At 54.7% G+C, this 15,833-nt stretch overlaps 1 protein-coding gene and 1 long non-coding RNA gene across 2 annotated transcripts; one reads left to right on the top strand and one right to left on the bottom strand.

Moving 5' to 3' along the window:
- Positions 1-530: 530 nt before the first annotated feature.
- On the bottom strand, positions 531-5,147 carry LOC124083381 (uncharacterized). Its single transcript, XM_058574403.1, has 4 exons — positions 5,020-5,147; positions 3,401-3,997; positions 3,147-3,171; positions 531-3,023 (listed from the first exon to the last, which is right to left on the bottom strand). The coding sequence occupies exons 1-4, from the start codon at positions 5,145-5,147 to the stop codon at positions 2,757-2,759; spliced, it is 1,017 nt and encodes a 338-aa protein (XP_058430386.1). The 3' UTR covers positions 531-2,756.
- Positions 5,148-10,748: 5,601 nt separating this feature from the next.
- On the top strand, positions 10,749-15,551 carry LOC124083530 (uncharacterized). Its single transcript, XR_006848783.1, has 2 exons — positions 10,749-11,820; positions 14,493-15,551. It is a non-coding gene; the product is annotated as an uncharacterized LOC124083530 (long non-coding RNA).
- The last annotated feature ends 282 nt before the right edge of the window (positions 15,552-15,833 follow it).

The following is a 15,833-nucleotide window of genomic DNA, read 5'->3' as shown; positions in this document are numbered from 1 at the left end:
CTGCCTCAGCCTCCCCAGCCACTGCACCTAGCTCAGATCACCTTAAATGTTTAGGATTAGTCAGCTACGAAAAGATGCTGGGCCAGGCGTGAATTACGCAAAGAAGGGCAGCTTTTTTTTTTTTTTTCTAATTAACAGACAAAAATCAATGAAGTTTGACTAACCTGAACGTCAATACTGTATTATCATCACTGAGGGGTGTGAATTGGCTCAGCCTCCACGGCTTTATCTCCCAAAGCTAAACACACACGTGCAACATCATAGGAATCCTGTCCTAGGAAACATGTTCAGGGCAGCAATTTTTACGATAGCAAAAACAAACAGAAGAGAAGCTACCCAAATTCCATCAACGGAGGAATACGGGGGCTACCTGTGGCCCTCACACCAGCAGAACATGACACAACAATAAAACGAACCGCCTCCAGCTGCCCACAGAAGCACAGACCGTCCAGGAAACATATAGTTTAGTGGAAACACAATCAAGATACAGAAAGCTCTCCCCGCATGCCCTTTTTAAACTTCAAAAAGAAGCCATAGCAATATATAGTTTATGCACCTATACACCAGTAGTGATACTGTTTAAAAAATGAACTAAGGCATACAATTCAGGATGAGTTGAACTCTGGGGCAAGGCTGAGGGACGTGCATGGTTGGGAGGTGTTGGTGATAAACTGTTCACTGGTGGTGGATGCCCAGTTTTCCTGTTAAGATGCTGCATAAACATCGCAGTCACACATCACTGGGAGAAGGCTTCCCCGTGTTCAAGCCCCGTGAGCTCTTCGACCTTTGTGACCTTTGATTCCCTGCACCTTTCCTTGTGGTGGGTAGCAGTGACACCCGCTGGCTGGCGTCAAGGGCAGAGCAGGAGTGGGAAGGCCTGGAGTCTCCCCGGCCCAGCACACCTCTGAGAGGGACCAGGTCTTGTTTGGAAAGACACCTGAGACACTAAGCAGGCGGGCCTGGGGGTGGGCCTGGGGGAGGCGCTGCCCTGGGAGGGGACCCGTAGTGCTTACCCTTCCATGTTGCCTGGTTGCTCGCGACAGCCTGGTGACATGAGGTTTCCAGAACGGTCCACGTGGAAGAGCTGACTGTGGCGTGTGGCTTGCCAGAGCACTGCTCTCAGACAAGGGTGACACTGGCATATCTGCTACTGAGGTTGGAGAGGGGTTGTCCTGAAGGACATCAGGTGGCTTTGGTGATGCCCCTAGGTGTCCTAATCTGTTACTGATGGCCATGGCAGACCGTCAGGTGTCCCTCCACTATTTCCCCTTTCCCTTTTTGATCAGCCTCTATGCTTAGCTGGGTATCTGGCCAGTCAACCCCTGGCCCCAACTTCTTGCAGCTAGATATGGCTGTGAGAATATGTTCTAATTAGTGAAAGGTAAGCAGAAGTCCTGAGTACAAGCCTGGGAAACGCCCTTCCTTCCCACTAGCTGCCATGTGGAGTGATGGTGGGTGCTCCAGCAACCCTCTTGGGCATGAAGGGGAAGCTATATCCTGAAGCTCAGAGCGACAGAGGCAACCTGGGCCCTGCTGCCAGAGGCACACGCCGCTCAGCACTGCCAGCCTCTGGCCTTGCTTCTGCAAGAGAGAGAGAGCTTCTGTGTGGTTTACCTGTGATTACCCTGCCACCTGTAGCCAGACCTAATCCACCTGATCTCATGGTTCACTCACCTACTCTAGGACTAAGTCAGAGTTGGCAGACCCCCACCATGGATTGACTCGTGGCAGGAATTCCACACCGTGCGCCACGCATGCAGTCTCTCGCGCCTCAGGAGTCTAACTAATTTGTCCTACAAGATGTACCAAGAAACTGCAGTTTAAATTATCATCAATCAAGGTGTTCATCTTTGAGGTAACTTTGTCCAAGTGAGCAGTCATGAGCATCTATTCTGAGTATTTTTTCTCAGCTAGAATGATGAGAACCCTGCTTTAAGGCAGGGTCCCCATTCCCAATTACTTCTTCAGTAATTGTTTAGAATGCAGACTCTTTGGCCGGGGCTAGGACACTGGATTTGAAATCCACTGAACTCTATTCCCAACAAGCACCAGGTCCTCCCGTGTACACCACCATTTGAGAACCCTTTGAAGGTCCCTTCTTCTGTCACAAATGAGGCCCAAACGGCTTTCTAAATATATTTGGAACTGGCTCTGGCAGCACAGCTGAGAGTCCCAGCTACTGGGGGGCAGGGAGGAGGGTGCAGGAGCCAGGAGCCTGGGGTCAGCCTGCTCCCGGGGCCTCCCTGCACCACCCTTGGCCAGATGAAGTGGGCCTGTGGGTCCCCTGTTGGATTGAAATCTTCTGTCTCCTAAAAAGACTTTATTCTTTTCTCTTTTAAGTATCAGACATGAAAACCTTCGTTTTTATCAACTGCATAGCTTCTTTTGAGAGATTACAAATCACGTTCTGCCGTGCTCAGTTTCATCAAAAGCCCAGTTAGGAGAAACAATGCCTGTGATGAGTTTCCTAAGAACATGAGGCGCTGGGTGCTGGTGGGGTTTTTTGTTTGTGTTTTAAGCAGTGCTAAATTTTCCCCATGGAGTGTGGCAGAGCAGGAGCTGCCTCCTGGGGACGCACGGCGTGGCCCCTTGTTTGGATGTACTTTTACTGTATTGTCTCTGGCGCCTGCCATCAGCCTCACGGAAGGTCACTTAATAAAGAACTGTAGGAAATCTGTCACCTAGATGCCTTGGGGACATTTCCCACCATAACATGGTACTTCCTCCGTGAGAAGGAGGGAGAATTTGTCAGCGTATCAGCACACGGGACCGCACTGGCACTGCGGGCTGGTTGGCCTGAAGGAGGTGCTAAATACACACCTGAGGCTTTCCTCCTGCTCGGGTCCCGAGGTTGCACAGGGAACTGTCCCCAGGCCTGCCTTGGACTGCAGGGCGCTTGGCCCTGCTGGTCTTCCTCTGACCTCTTCTTGTTGTCCACCGCCCTCACGTCCCCACGCCGTCTGCCGTGTCCCCGCGCCGTCGGCGGCGTCCGCGTCACTGTGTTTTAATAGGCCGCTGCCAACCTTTGCGGACCGAGCGGGGAGGATGGACAGACTACCCAGCGGCTCCAAATCCGGGCGGCGGCCCCTCTCCGCCCGCCCACCCCACTGCTCCCTGCACTCAACGAAGAGAGGCCTTAAACTCACCGAGGCCATCTGTAGGCCAATGTGACTGCTCCCAAGGTCGGAGGAGAGCGGAGAGCGGGAGGGGAAAGGCCATGAAGGAAAGCAAGGGGGAAAGAAAGAAGAGAAGAGGAAGTAGGGGGGAGAGAGGACGCGCAGGAGGCCGCTGAGCGCCCGCTCCGCCGCCCTGCTCCTGCGGGTCCGGCGCCAGGGACCAGCCGCGCGGCGCGGCTCGGGGGTCCAGCGGTTTCCTCGCGTGTCCCCAGCTTGCTACACACCTTAGAGGAAGAAAGGCGACGACAGGCAAAAGGCAAAAGCATCCATGGTCCCGAGAGTGGCGTGAAAGGTGTCCGAGCCCGGTTGTCGCGCTGCGGTCACACGAGGGCGCTATTTCCGCGGCTCGCGCGGGGATTCGGAGGGTTCGCGGTGCAGCAGGAAGGAGGGCTGCGGGGCGCGCCAGGCCCGGCACCTTTCCCCAGTGAGACCCTCTCCCGTGCACCGAGCCCACGGCCAGGGCCCCGGTGACAGCAGGACCTCCGTGCAGGGCGGCACTGGTGTCCAAGTCTGGCTTAGAATCAGATGAACCCCTGGGGGGCTGAAAAGGGAAGCTTTGTGCCCTAGAACTGGGGGCGGCTGGACGGGGCGGGGCCCCCACGCACCTGCAGGCCGACCCTAGCAGGGACCGGTGGGTGAGGCTCGGGTGCGCCAGGACAGGCCGCCCGTCGTCGGCGGACAGAGGGGAACTGCTGATTGCGCTTGAACCCTGGGGGTCCCGAGGTGTCCGGGCACAGCAGCCAGCCAGCCTGAGCAAGCACCCTGAGACCGCCTTCTCCCCACGTGGCCAGTGAGAAGAGGAGGTCAGAGGGGCGGTGACACTAGAACAGTCCCCAGGTCACCCTTGAGCCCTGGCAGAAAGCCTGTGCTTGTCAGGGACGCTGTCGCCCAGCAGCGACCCACACTGTGTGGAAAGGGCCTCCAGCCTGCCCAGGACCCCGGCTCAGGCCCTCCTAGTGGAAGACAAATGTGGCTCTGGTGTCTCAAGGTGTCTCAAGGGACCTTGGCTCACCTGCCTTCATGCAATAAGATTTTAAGAGCAGTCGCCTCCTCTCTCCTGTCAACAGGACCTTTGCCTTTTTAACTCCCAGGGCGCAGCCCTAGCTGGCTTTTTCTACCAGGAGTCTTCCCTGCGCCTGACCTGCAGAAGGCCAGCCAGCTCTGGCTGGTGCTGCACAGGGCTGAGCAGAGTCCCCTCCGATTCCCTACTGCTGGCAAAGAGGTCCTGGCATCTGCTGCAGGGTGGGGAGGGTCAGGGCTGGGCTGCCCAGGCGGGCAGCCCCTCTGCCTTTGATCTCCTGGTGGGGAGCAGCAAGGGGACTCTTCCCGTGCCTGCCTAACCATGTCTTCCAAGCTCAAGAGCAGGCCTCCTCATTCCCCAGCACACATGACCTTACGACTGTCCTCTCTCCCTGTTTCCCTTTTCCTCCCTCCCCCCTCCCCCTCCCTTTGTTAAAGTTTTTATTTTACAACAGAACTTGCCAAGATGGTCTCGAACTTGCTATCCCCCGCGCCTCAGCTCCCGAGTCTCTGGGTCAAGGTGTGCACCACCACCTGGCTGCACATGGGACTTTCCACGGGCTTTGGATGTAAAAGTGGACCATGCCAGGAAACCTGGAATGGATGGCTGCCGAGCCTTGTGGGAAGGACATCCGCTCCTGCCGGACTCGTGACGGTGCGTGTGAGGGTCAGCTCTGCCCTGGCAGCCCTTGGTTCACTCCTGCTGTGGTCCGCTGGGAAGCTGGTGCAGTGGTGCTGCGCAGGACAGGGCTTCCCCGATTTCACCTGCACCTTCATCTGCACACGATCCTCCTTCCGTGAGGGCTTTGCAAGGGGCTGTCACCTGCAGCCCTTGGAATTGCTGCGATTCTCCTTCACATTCCAATCCAGCAGCCTCAGCGTGCCCAGGAAGACTGCACTGCTCTGATAGCACGACTCTGCACTGCCAGGGACAAAGGTTGGGAACCCCATCGCTCTAGCCCCTGTGAGTTCCTGCTGGGGGCATGAACTTGTCAGTGCTGGGGAGGACACAGGACTGGAATCCTGGTTTCTACCCTTTCAAGCACAACTACAATAAAAATAATCACGGACTCAGAAGAGAGCCAGAGTTGGTGCTGGAGATCCTGGGTTCAAATCCCGCCTCCTCTGGTCGGGGCGTACTGTACTGAGCCAGGTTCTCGTACAAACTCCAGCTCCTCCTCTGCCAGCAAGGAAGCCCTGGCACCTGGGCTGGTGAGGGATGGACACTGGCACGTTGTTTATATGCCCACGTTGACATGAGAGGTGCTGGGAGGTTCCTTCCTTCCTTAAGGAGCTGAGCGGCTCCTGGAGAAAAAAAAAAAAAACAGGTTCTGCTGAAACCAGATGCGGCCCTCCCGGGGCTGTGGACAGGCAAAGCCTGCATCTGTGGCTCCCATGGGAGGAGGGAGGAGCACCCAGAGCCGCATGGCTGGGGGCCGTTCACTGGTTTCCTTCCTGCCAGGCTGGGCCAGGGCTCTCCACCCAAATGCCCTCTGCAAGGAGGAAGTTCCAGGGTCACGGTGACCTGAGCTCAGGAGTAGGTGGGGGCAGGTCGCCAGTGACTCTCACCCGAGGGAGGAGGCGGCCAGGAGGGACAGTGCTCTGGGGAGCATGGGTCACAGCAGGCAGGTGGGCAGCAAGGCCAGGAGCATTAGCACGCTGTGACCAGATGGAAGTGCGAGGCAGGAGCGCCATGGACATGTGCTTTCTCCCGGGCCAGGCGGGGAGTCCACAGTTTAACAAGGAGACTAAACCTAAGCCTCTGGGCGTCGCGGCTGCCCCTCACTCCCCCACAGACCTGGCGGCCTGCGGCAGGCTCTCCCAATGTCCCAGTGAGAAACCAGACTAGTAGTGACCGTTGTTCCTGGAAGACAGATTCCGAGAGGTCACACTTTCCCAGGCCACATCCGAGGGGCGCAGTGGTGACTCCGAGCCTGGTAACCTAGATCCAGAGCCTAAAGAAAACACCAGTGGCCTGCCACCTGTGCCAGAGTCCCCCGAGCTGTGTGGAAGGCTGCTTCCTGTTCTTCCCAACATTCTTCTCTCCTACATCAATAGAAGTTTATCTGCATACATGGCAACTCTCTTGCAGCTACAACTGACCCGGTAATGATGAGATAAAAGTAGAACTGGTATGTGCAATCTTCCAGGCCAGATCCTTGAAAAGATATTATGTGCTCTCCTCCACTCTCATGACATGGATGCAGAATGTGATGGTTGGAGCTGAGGAAGCTATTTGGATGCATACTGGCTCTGAACCAGTCACCTGGAATTTTATGAGATAGAAGTCAGCTTAAGCTTAAGCCTCTGTGTTTTGGATTTCTTTGTTATATCAGCCTAGCATTGCTCTAGCTAGCGTGAGTATATTCATCCAACAACAGCCACAGGGGAGGGACACTAGAGGACCACTGTGTGTGGAGGATGTGCCACCAGGGGGCTATGCCTGATACAGAGCCGCCAGAGTCATGGTCACTGTATTGGCCTCCCACCTTAGTCCATGGAAGCTGCTCCCGAGTTCTCACTGAGTCACACTGAGCCACAAACACCCTTTCCCTCAAAGCAACTTTGAGTGGCAGGATTCCAAGAGCAGCAGGGGAGAGGCCTGAGGTCTAAGGCAGCTCAGCTCTCTCCACCTGAGGTCTAGCCAGCCTGGCTCTCTCCACCTGAGGTCTAAGCCAGCCCTGCTGTCTCCACCTGAGGTCTAAGCCAGCCCTGCTCTCTCCACCTGAGGTCTAAGCCAGCCCTGCTCTCTCCACCTGAGGTCTAAGCCAGCCCTGCTGTCTCCACCTGAGGTCTAGTCAGCCCTGCTCTCTCCACCTGAGGTCTAAGCCAGCCCTGGTCTCTCTGTCTCACCAGTCACCTACAGCTCTGCGTTTAGCTTGCCTCATCTGTGAGGTGACGTGGTGTCTGCCTCCCGGATGGCACATGACAGACATTTAATACTCTCTCCCGGCCCAGCCCCCCACCTGTCCTGCAGAACAGCTTGTGACCTGTGTCACAAGGTGTGACTCCTACCACCTCGGGTCCCAGCAGCCCACCAGGGAAAGGCACGCAGGGAGGCGCATGGCGCCCCAGCCCCCAGCGGGGCCTAGACTTCCAGGAGCAGGAGAGGCCTGGGCAGTGCTGTCCTTGTCAGGAGGCCTCCTACCCCATGGTGGATCTGTGATACCCGGGGGGGGGGGGGCGGCGGGGAGGCTTCTGGGAAGCACCACACTGGGGACCATTGTGTGGACGTGGCGCCCAGATCATGATCAGAGCCTCGGAACTCTTGGTATGACTTCTGGGGTCCAAGGGGCCTGGGCAAGAATGGCTGCTGGGTTCAAGTTCAGGGGGTTTGCTGTTCTGCTGGCTCCAGTCTACACTGAGCAACCTGGGAAACCTCTGCTGGACGTCCCAGGCCGACAACCTGAACCGCTGCCAAGTATCAGGAGCCACTTTCTCAACCAATCAGCAACAATTAGACACTGTGCAAGTAGGTGGATCACAGTCGGCCCAACCCCACAAGGAGTGTTCTCAAATATCAGCTTCCAGCCCTGGAGACAGGTGTCGCTCCTCGGGGACTTAAACTCCCACAGCCTCCAGCCACGTTCTTGGCCCTCCACAGCCCCCGTGGCTCCTCTTGATCCTGGGGCCCCAACCACGTTCCCCTCTGGGATCTGCGGGATCCTGGAAGCAGAGCCCAGATCCCATGTGCCAGTCCTTGTCAGAAGCCAGGCTGCCCCTCTCAGCCGGGCCTCGCCAGCCAAGCTCGCCGTGTGCAAGCAGAGGGGCATCCTCCTCCCTGTCCAGCCAGGGCGGAGGCTCTGGGCTGTGGAGCTGAGTCAGCCCAGCCCAGCCTGCTGTCCCAGCCGCTTCCCCAAAGCTCACATGAAGATTTGGGTAAGACAGCAATGGTGTCAGCAGATCAGATCTGCATTCCAAGACAGTGATCCTGAAGTAGGTTACCAGTCCATTCTATTTGAACTCAGATTAATCATTGCACAGGACATATTTATACTGCAAATCAGACATTCATGACTTAAAACTGAAAATTGGCCAAAGCCCTGTATTTTCATTTGATAACCCTGGCAGCTCTACTCTGAAAGTTCAAGTCCGGCTCGGCTCCTCCCACCTACCCCTCCTCCTGGTCCCTGCTCCACAGTCTCTAGGCCTCCTCCCTCCCGGCAGGCCAGGCCTTTGGTGGGTCCCAGTCGCAGGACCACGCTCTCCTGACTGCTTTGCTTCTGAGTCCCATCTTCCTGAAGTGCAGATCTGACTCCTGCAGAAGCCCCTGCCATGGTGGCCCTCCGCTGCTGGGTGAAGTCCAGTCGCCTCTCCCCCCACCCCCACCTGGCCACGCTGGTCTTTGCTCTTCCCTTCGCCCAGGGCATCCTTTTACATAACCCCTGCTTTGCTCCTGAGGACCTCACAGCCTGGAAAAATCTGAGTTGGGTCTTTCATTATGAATCCCAGTGTCTCGGGCTCAGCGTCCCCTCCCCAGGGCCCCAGTGCTCCCTGATGCCATGTCTCCTCAGGGCACTGACCACGTCTGGTGGGTTGGAGCGCGGTTTTCAATGAGTGCCTGCAGAATCCAGAGTGGGGTCCTGACCACAGGAGTAGGGCCCAGCACGGGAGGTGAGAGGAACAAAAGGGGAGCAAACAAGGGCAGAGGGAAGAACCCAGAGCCCTGGTCCTTGTGCTCCTCCTCTGCCCCCGCCACCATCCACTGGACCAGTGTGCACAGAGGATCTTTCCAGAGCCTCGCAGCAGCCCGCAGGCTTCCAGTCCCCGGCTCTCGGAGGAGTTGCACGATTAGCCTGCCAACAGGGAGCTACTCAGAAACGACCAGACTCAGGACCCACGCCCCCTAGTTCAGAGGCAAGTCTAGAACCATCCGGCCCTCCACCCTGACCTCACCCGCTTGTCCTCTCCCTGACCTTTGCTACCCAGGAAGAGGTCCTGGAAAACAACGGCTTCTTATTTGCAGGGTGCATGGTTGCTATTCCGCACACAGTAATTTCATTCGGCTTAGTGTGTTGGATCTGTGATGATTAAGATTTTTCCCTAAAAAAAAAAAAAAAACAAAAAAATAGAAAAGAGAATGGACCTTTAATTGCCACTGGGACAGACCACTGGTTAAATAGGACCAACGCACTTGCAAGAGGGGAACAGGATGGAGCCCAGGTGGAACCCCTCTGTCACCCTTGGACTCCAAACACTCCAGGAGCATCTTCTTAGCAAGGGACTGGCTTGCTGAGTCAGAGTCTCAAAGGTTTTGTTATCTTGGGGCTGAGGATGTGGCTCACTGGCAGGACACTTGCCTGGCATGCATGAGGCCTTGGGTCAACCTCAGCACAGAAGAAGGAGAGGGGAAAATGTATGTATGAAGCTTTGAATTTCTCTGACTTGGTTCAAAACACTGTGTCAGCTCACGAGTTCTTCATTTGAACATACAGCCCCTCCTCCTGCACACCCTCCCCGTCAATGCCAGGGCCAGGGCCGCTGTTCCATTGCCCACCATCCAGGTAGGGGCCTGCTCTGCTCTGCCCACTCCTCTGCTCCTCCTTCCTCTCAGCAATTTGTTTCTTTTTATTGCTGAACAACACTTTTCTGTGTGAATGCTACACAACTCTTGGTCTGTTCTCTGACAGGGGTTGTTTCTTGTTGTACACTGCGATGGGTAACGTGATCTGAACCTGTCATCTCAGCGACTCAGGAGTCTGAACAGGTGGATCACAAACTCCAGGCCAGCATCAGCAATTCATGGAGACTCTGTCTCAAAATAAAGTTAAATAAGGGCTGGGGGTGTGGCTCAGTGGTAGAGGCCTTCCTAGCATGTGAGAGGCCTGGGTTCAATCCCCAGCACCACAGTCTATAAGCTGCCATGATAAACCTGCTGGACAGACCCACTCATGTCTCTTGGGAGTTTGAATAGGTGTGGATCGCTGGGCCACGGAACAGATGCTCATGTTTTAAAGGAAATGAATATAGTAATTCCTGATGATGTGGCTGCCAAGCCACGCAGCCAGCCTGCTGGTCTCTGCCAGGAAGCGGCAGCAGGACGGTGGAGTGGCAACCCCAGAGGGTTGGAGCGTGGAGGCTGCCACTCACACAGGCGGTCCTGAGAGTCCAAGGTGCCGACCTGTCACCCTTCAGCAGTCAGAACTGAGCATGGGTGCCAACACCTGCTGCAAAGCCCGCTTCATGCAGGCTACAGCCTAGAACCTTTGAGCACAGACCATCCCATGACCTCAACCTCCTGCTTCCTGCTTCCTGCCCTGCTTCCTGCCCTGCATGGTGAAGGTGGAAGTGGGGCGGAGCTAAATGGAAGTCAGGACTCCGGAGCTGACCAATGTCGGTTAGTACTTTCCAAACCCTATCAGCATAAGTTTGGACCAACAGCAGTAACCCAAGTGCTGTAAACCCCCAGACCAGCTCATCAGATGGAGAAAACCTATTTACTAGCTCTCCTCTTATATGGAAAGAGTTCTGCTTTTCCTTCTACCTTTTTAATAAATATGGTCTGTGGATTTCATTCTTCAGATGAATGAGCCGAGAACCTGGAGAGAAGGAACTGATTGGTGGATCGCTGGAGCTCCTCAACACCAAGGGGCGTGGCCCACCAGCCCACCTGCGGCTTTCCACAGTCTTACCAGGTCCACCTGCCGCCAAGGTCCAGAGTCTTCCCCACCAGGAGAAGCAGGGGATTCACCTCAAAACTTTGTTTTGCCAACAACCCTAGGAAGCAGGCTGCACCTAAGCGGTCTGCTAATGTGAAATTAGTCCTTCTCGCTCCTTACACCTGCGACCTGACTTGGGCGTCCAAAGGCCCTGGGGCTGGCTGTTAATGTCAGCCTTGAATACCCAGCATGCATCTCTGGCAGATAACACACAACCGTAGCATCACTACCACACCCAGGAAAACCAACGTGGGTTCGCCCACACTATCTAAGGCCCTGTGTTCCAATTCCCAGCTACCTCACGCATACTGCGACTTCAAACAGATCCCATGAAGGTACACCTGGTGAATTTTGTTAGTGGCTCAGTCTCTTCAAGCGTAGCAAGGGTTTGAAATTTGATCCTCTGCTTCTATTGGCAAGTTAGGTCTGAGTAAGACAGAGGCTTCCAGCCAAGAAGCCTGCCCTGCCGTGTTGGGTTCCGTGTCCTGAGCCAGACCCGGATGAGCCAGTGAGAATTCGGGTTACCGAACACAAACAGGAACAGCACTCCTGCACCCCAGAACCCGACAGGATCACAGCCTTGCTCTGACCGAGGCCGACTCCGGGGTTCACACAGCACTCGGCTCACAGCTAGGTCCACACTTGGGCTGATTGTGGTTGGAAAACCACTGACGCTGTTGGTCCCAACTTCCACTCAGGTCTGCCCACCAGCCGTTCCTCTTGCAGGGCAGGAAGCCGAGGTCCAGGTCGTCGGAGGGTCCACACCGGCAGGTTCAGAGCAGCAGTGTCGCGTGGAGCCGGCTTCTGCAGCGGGCGGGGCCACAGGGCACCCTGGCCACCGAAGGGTGACAGGTCAGTGCACCTTGGCTCACAGGCCTCAGGCCTGCTATGGCTGCCTGACAGGTTCTACGGGCTGCAGGCCATGCTGGCCACCAGGGCTCCAGCCCACACCTCCAGGCTGACCGGTAGGTCTGCAGGGACAGCAGTGGGGGAGCTGTCAGCTCCTCCTCCTCCTCCTCCTCCTCCTTCTCTCTCCCTCTCCCCCCTCTCTCTCCCCCGTCCCTCCCCTTACCCCCTCTCTCTCCCTCCCTCTCTCTCTCCCCCCATCTCTCTCTCCCTCCCCCTACCCTCTCTCTCCCTCTCTCTCTCTCTCTCACTCTTTCTACTCTTGCAAGTGTCCCTTTGTAGGTGGCACTGCCCTCTGGCTGCATCACACCAGGAGACCCAGTGTCTTCTTGTCTGGCCCAGGAAGCTGCGAGGGCAGGGGTGCTGCCCTCCCTGGACGACCTCTCCCTCTCACCCTAGGCCTTGGCTGCTCCATTTCTGTGCTCCCTCGGAGGCCACAGCCCTAGCCACCAGGGCCCCTTGCGTAGCTGTCCAGCCCTTCCTGCTCCAGCCCGTGTCCCTGTGGCTTCAGCGGTTCATCTCGTGGCCAGTGGAAGCTGTGCACGCTGACCTTCTGCTCTCCTGTTGCTCCTCAGCCCACTTTTGTGGTTTCAGATCTCAAATCTGCAGAACTGCCTTGAAAGCCCACCAGCATCGGAGCCCGGATGTTTCCGGGCCGGCCCAGCAGTGACGGGCAGCGCTGTCCAGTCCTGCAGCTCGCTCCTCACCAGCTCCTTCAAGCTGGGCGCTGGGCCTGTAAAGGTGTTTTCTGTATTGATGTCAGACCTGCTTTCTGAGAATTTTTACCCAGTGAGCACTTACCTGGCCTTTGACCCGAGGAGTGGCACTGATGGCAGTTTGTGCTCAGGCATATTCAAGCACTTAAATGTCTTCTTTCTGTCTTTCTTTTTCTTTCTTTCTTTTTTACTTTCAATTGCTTTGAGATACAGATGCGTGCGTGCCCCCCCCCACACACACACGCGCGCGCGCACACACGCACACACGTGTGTGTGTGTTGAACCAGTTTTGAGTTCAGTAGCACTAACTGTATTCACATTGTTGTGTAATAGACCTTTAGCCAAGTGTGGTGGTGCACACCTGTAGTCAAGCTATTCGGGGGCTGTGGCAGGAGGATCAGTTGAGCCCATGTACTCAGGACCAGTCTGGGCAACAAAGTTGAGGCCCTGTCTCAAAAAAAAAGCAGATCTCTAGAAGTTTTCATCTTGCAAAATTGCAACTCTAAACCTACCAAACAATCCCCTCTCCCCCGACCCCCAGCACTGGCAACCACCATCCTACTTCCTGTTTCATAATTTGACTGCTCTAAATATAAGCCAGCTGGGTGTGGCAGCACATGCCTGTAGTTCCTGCACTCAGGAGGCTGAGGCAGGAGGATCTCAAGTTCAAGGCCAGCCTCAGCCACTTAGAGAGACCCTCAGAAACTTAGATATTTTAGTTTTTATCTAGTTGTTATTTTAGAAAAATAAAAAGGGCTGAGGATGTAGCTCAGTGGTAAAGCATCTGAGGATTGGATCCTCAGTACCAAAATAACTAGATAAATAAATATTAGCGGAATCATATGGTCCTTGGTGACAAGCCCATTTCACTCAGCATAAGGCTCATTCATGTTGTAGCCCATGATAAGATTTCCTTCTGTTTCAAGGTGACATAATATTCCTCTGTATGAATGTAACACATTTTCTGTGCCCATTTATATGTAAATGGTATTTGCTTCTGTGTCTTGGCTGTTGTGAATAATGCTGAAATGAACATAGGTTTGCAAGTAATTTTTGAGAGTCTGCTTTCAATTCTTTTGGCTGTATACCCAAAAGTGGGATTAGGACTCACATGGTAACTCCAGTTTTAGATTCCTGAAGACCTCCACATTGTTTTCCACAGGGACCGCATGGCTTTATAGCTCTACCAGCCGTGCACAGAGGTTCCAGTTTTCCACAGCCTTGCCAACACTATTACTTTCTGGTTTTTAATCACCTAGTTTTAACAGAGTCATTCTAAGTGGATGTGTGGCTTTGGTTTTCATCTCCAGAGAAGGTGACATCGAGCATCGTTTCGTATACTGTGGACCCTCTGTGCATCTTCTTTGAGTAATTGTCTGTGTGGGTCCCTTCCTGTTCTGTTTCACTGAGGGGGACCTTTCTGTGTCCTGGGTGTGAAGCTCGCAGCAGAGACGCATAGACTCGGGCTTCCCGCTGCCTGCGCCACCTCTTAGCTCTGTCCTTTGCTTCATGGTGCAGGGTTTTCAGTTTGATGTGACCCCTTTGTCCACTTCTGCTTTTGTCACGTGGGCTTTTGGTCTCATAGTCAAGGCATCATTGTCACTTCAATGCCTTGAAGATTTTCCCATTTTCTTTTGAGAAGCTTAGGTCTTTGATTCATTGTGAATTAATTTTTTTTATTTGATGTAAGGTAAGGGTCCAACTTCATTCTTGTTTTTATTCGTGCTTTCTAGTTAATACATAGATCTATAACGACGTGATCCTACAGGGAGGGAATATAATTTGTCCATTCCAGTCCCTATATGTGGATATCTAGTTTTCCTGTTCCAATTTTGAAGACTTTTTTTTTGGTGTGGGATCTTGCTGAAGATCATTTGGCCAGACACATGATTTCTAGACTCTATTCTGTGTGTCTGTCTTCATGACAGTAAGTAATCACATCAGCTCAGCTGGGGGTGGAACTCAGTAGTAGAACATTTGCCTAGCTTGTGTGATGCCCTCGTTTTGATCCCTAGCTCCAAAAAGAAGAAGGAAAAGGAAGAGGAAGAGGAGGAGGAGGAGAAAAGAAAGGAAGGAAGAAATGCCAGCCTGCTGACCTAGGATGACCTAGAAGATCATCTTATGGGTTTTCCAGACGCGGCTTCATGGAGACGTGGGGTACAGGGTCTTGTAGGCTGTGTTCTCTCAAACTCGGGTTTCAAGAGACGTGAGTATTGTGTGCTACTCGGAAGCATTTCCAATGTGGGTGACGAAGGTGAGCCATTTGCCTGGTGGTCCTCAAAGCCAACCCTGTGTTCAACACGAGTGAGCTCAGCGGAGCAGCTGCTATAACAAACAGGACTTTCTCCTTGGGTCTGTTGAAGAAGAAGGAGGACTTGGAAGGACTGTTCACCTCTAGGCTCTTGGTGGCTTTAGAGACTCCGGACCTCCAAGTGTAGAGGTCTTTCTCTCTGGACCAAAGGGGAGGCAGTAGAAGGACGAACAACCAGGAGAGAGAGAGTTGTGCCCTGGCAAGTCCCAGGGCCATGCAGAAGGGGTCCTTCGGCAGGCGGGGGGTGGAGCTGCGACTGAGGTGAGGAGAGCCAGAGGCACCACCTGGAGCAGGACCCCGCTGCCTTCGGGAGCTGTGCTGACTTGGGGTGAAAAGAGGGAGAGAAGCTTCCCTCATTCATTAACCGACCGTTTCCTGCGGGTGAGGAGGAGGGAAGAAGAGCTGCCCGCATGTCCCTGCCACCTGAGCTAGAAAAGTGCACTTGAGGGAGCTGGGACAAGGCACACCGCGCATGACCTAGGGAGGGATGCCTCTTCAGCATTCGGGTCTCTGCCCAGCAATGACCCTGAGCCAAGATGGCCATCCTTCCTAGAACTCCCTCCCCACTGTACTTTCTCAACACCCACTTCCTTCTTACCAACCCCAGTTCTCCTTCTGGTTGGGGCCTTACTGTAAGAACGCCTTTGAGAGAAAGCACCAGACAAAGAGCCAACCAAGACACAGCCAGGGAGAGCGCGTGAGCCCTCAAACACAGCTGCAGAATTAAAACACAACAGAGGAACAGAGTGTTCCAGCTGATGAACTTCCTGTTGATGGTCTCTGGGGAGCAGGGGAGAGCTGGAGTCCTAGAATTGGGGTAGAAGGAGGGCAGGGGCCTGGCGGGGGTGGGACTTGAGTTTCCCAGCATGATCACCAGGACTGGGTCCCACCTGCAAGCGGAGACACACTTCCTGGGGCTGGTCAGAGGAGGCCTTGGGCCACTGATGTGCCCAACCTACAGCAAAACAGGATGTTAGCTCAGACGTGACTGAGCCAAGAGATGCAAACTCCTCCCGGGCCCACCCCACCCCACCCCACCCCCAGC

Source organism: Marmota monax, unplaced genomic scaffold, assembly GCF_021218885.2.
Source record: "Marmota monax isolate L192 unplaced genomic scaffold, Marmota_monax_Labrador192_F-V1.1 WCK01_AAM20220418_F8-fsc00055, whole genome shotgun sequence".
Taxonomy (NCBI): Eukaryota; Metazoa; Chordata; class Mammalia; order Rodentia; family Sciuridae; genus Marmota; species Marmota monax.
This window is presented reverse-complemented; position numbering and strand designations above follow the sequence as displayed.

Bases quoted from the DNA above. Each gene is read 5' to 3' on its own strand.
- LOC124083381 (XM_058574403.1), bottom strand. From the start codon at position 5,147: ATGGGGTTCCCAACCTTTGTCCCTGGCAGTGCAGAGTCGTGCTATCAG. The intron at 3,998-5,019 runs GTGACAGCCCCT...GGACTGTTCTAG, and splicing joins AGCAATTCCAAGGGCTGCAG to TGTCACCGCCCCTCTGACCT. The intron at 3,172-3,400 runs GTGTGTAGCAAG...CCTTGGGAGCAG, and splicing joins GTCGCCTTTCTTCCTCTAAG to TCACATTGGCCTACAGATGG.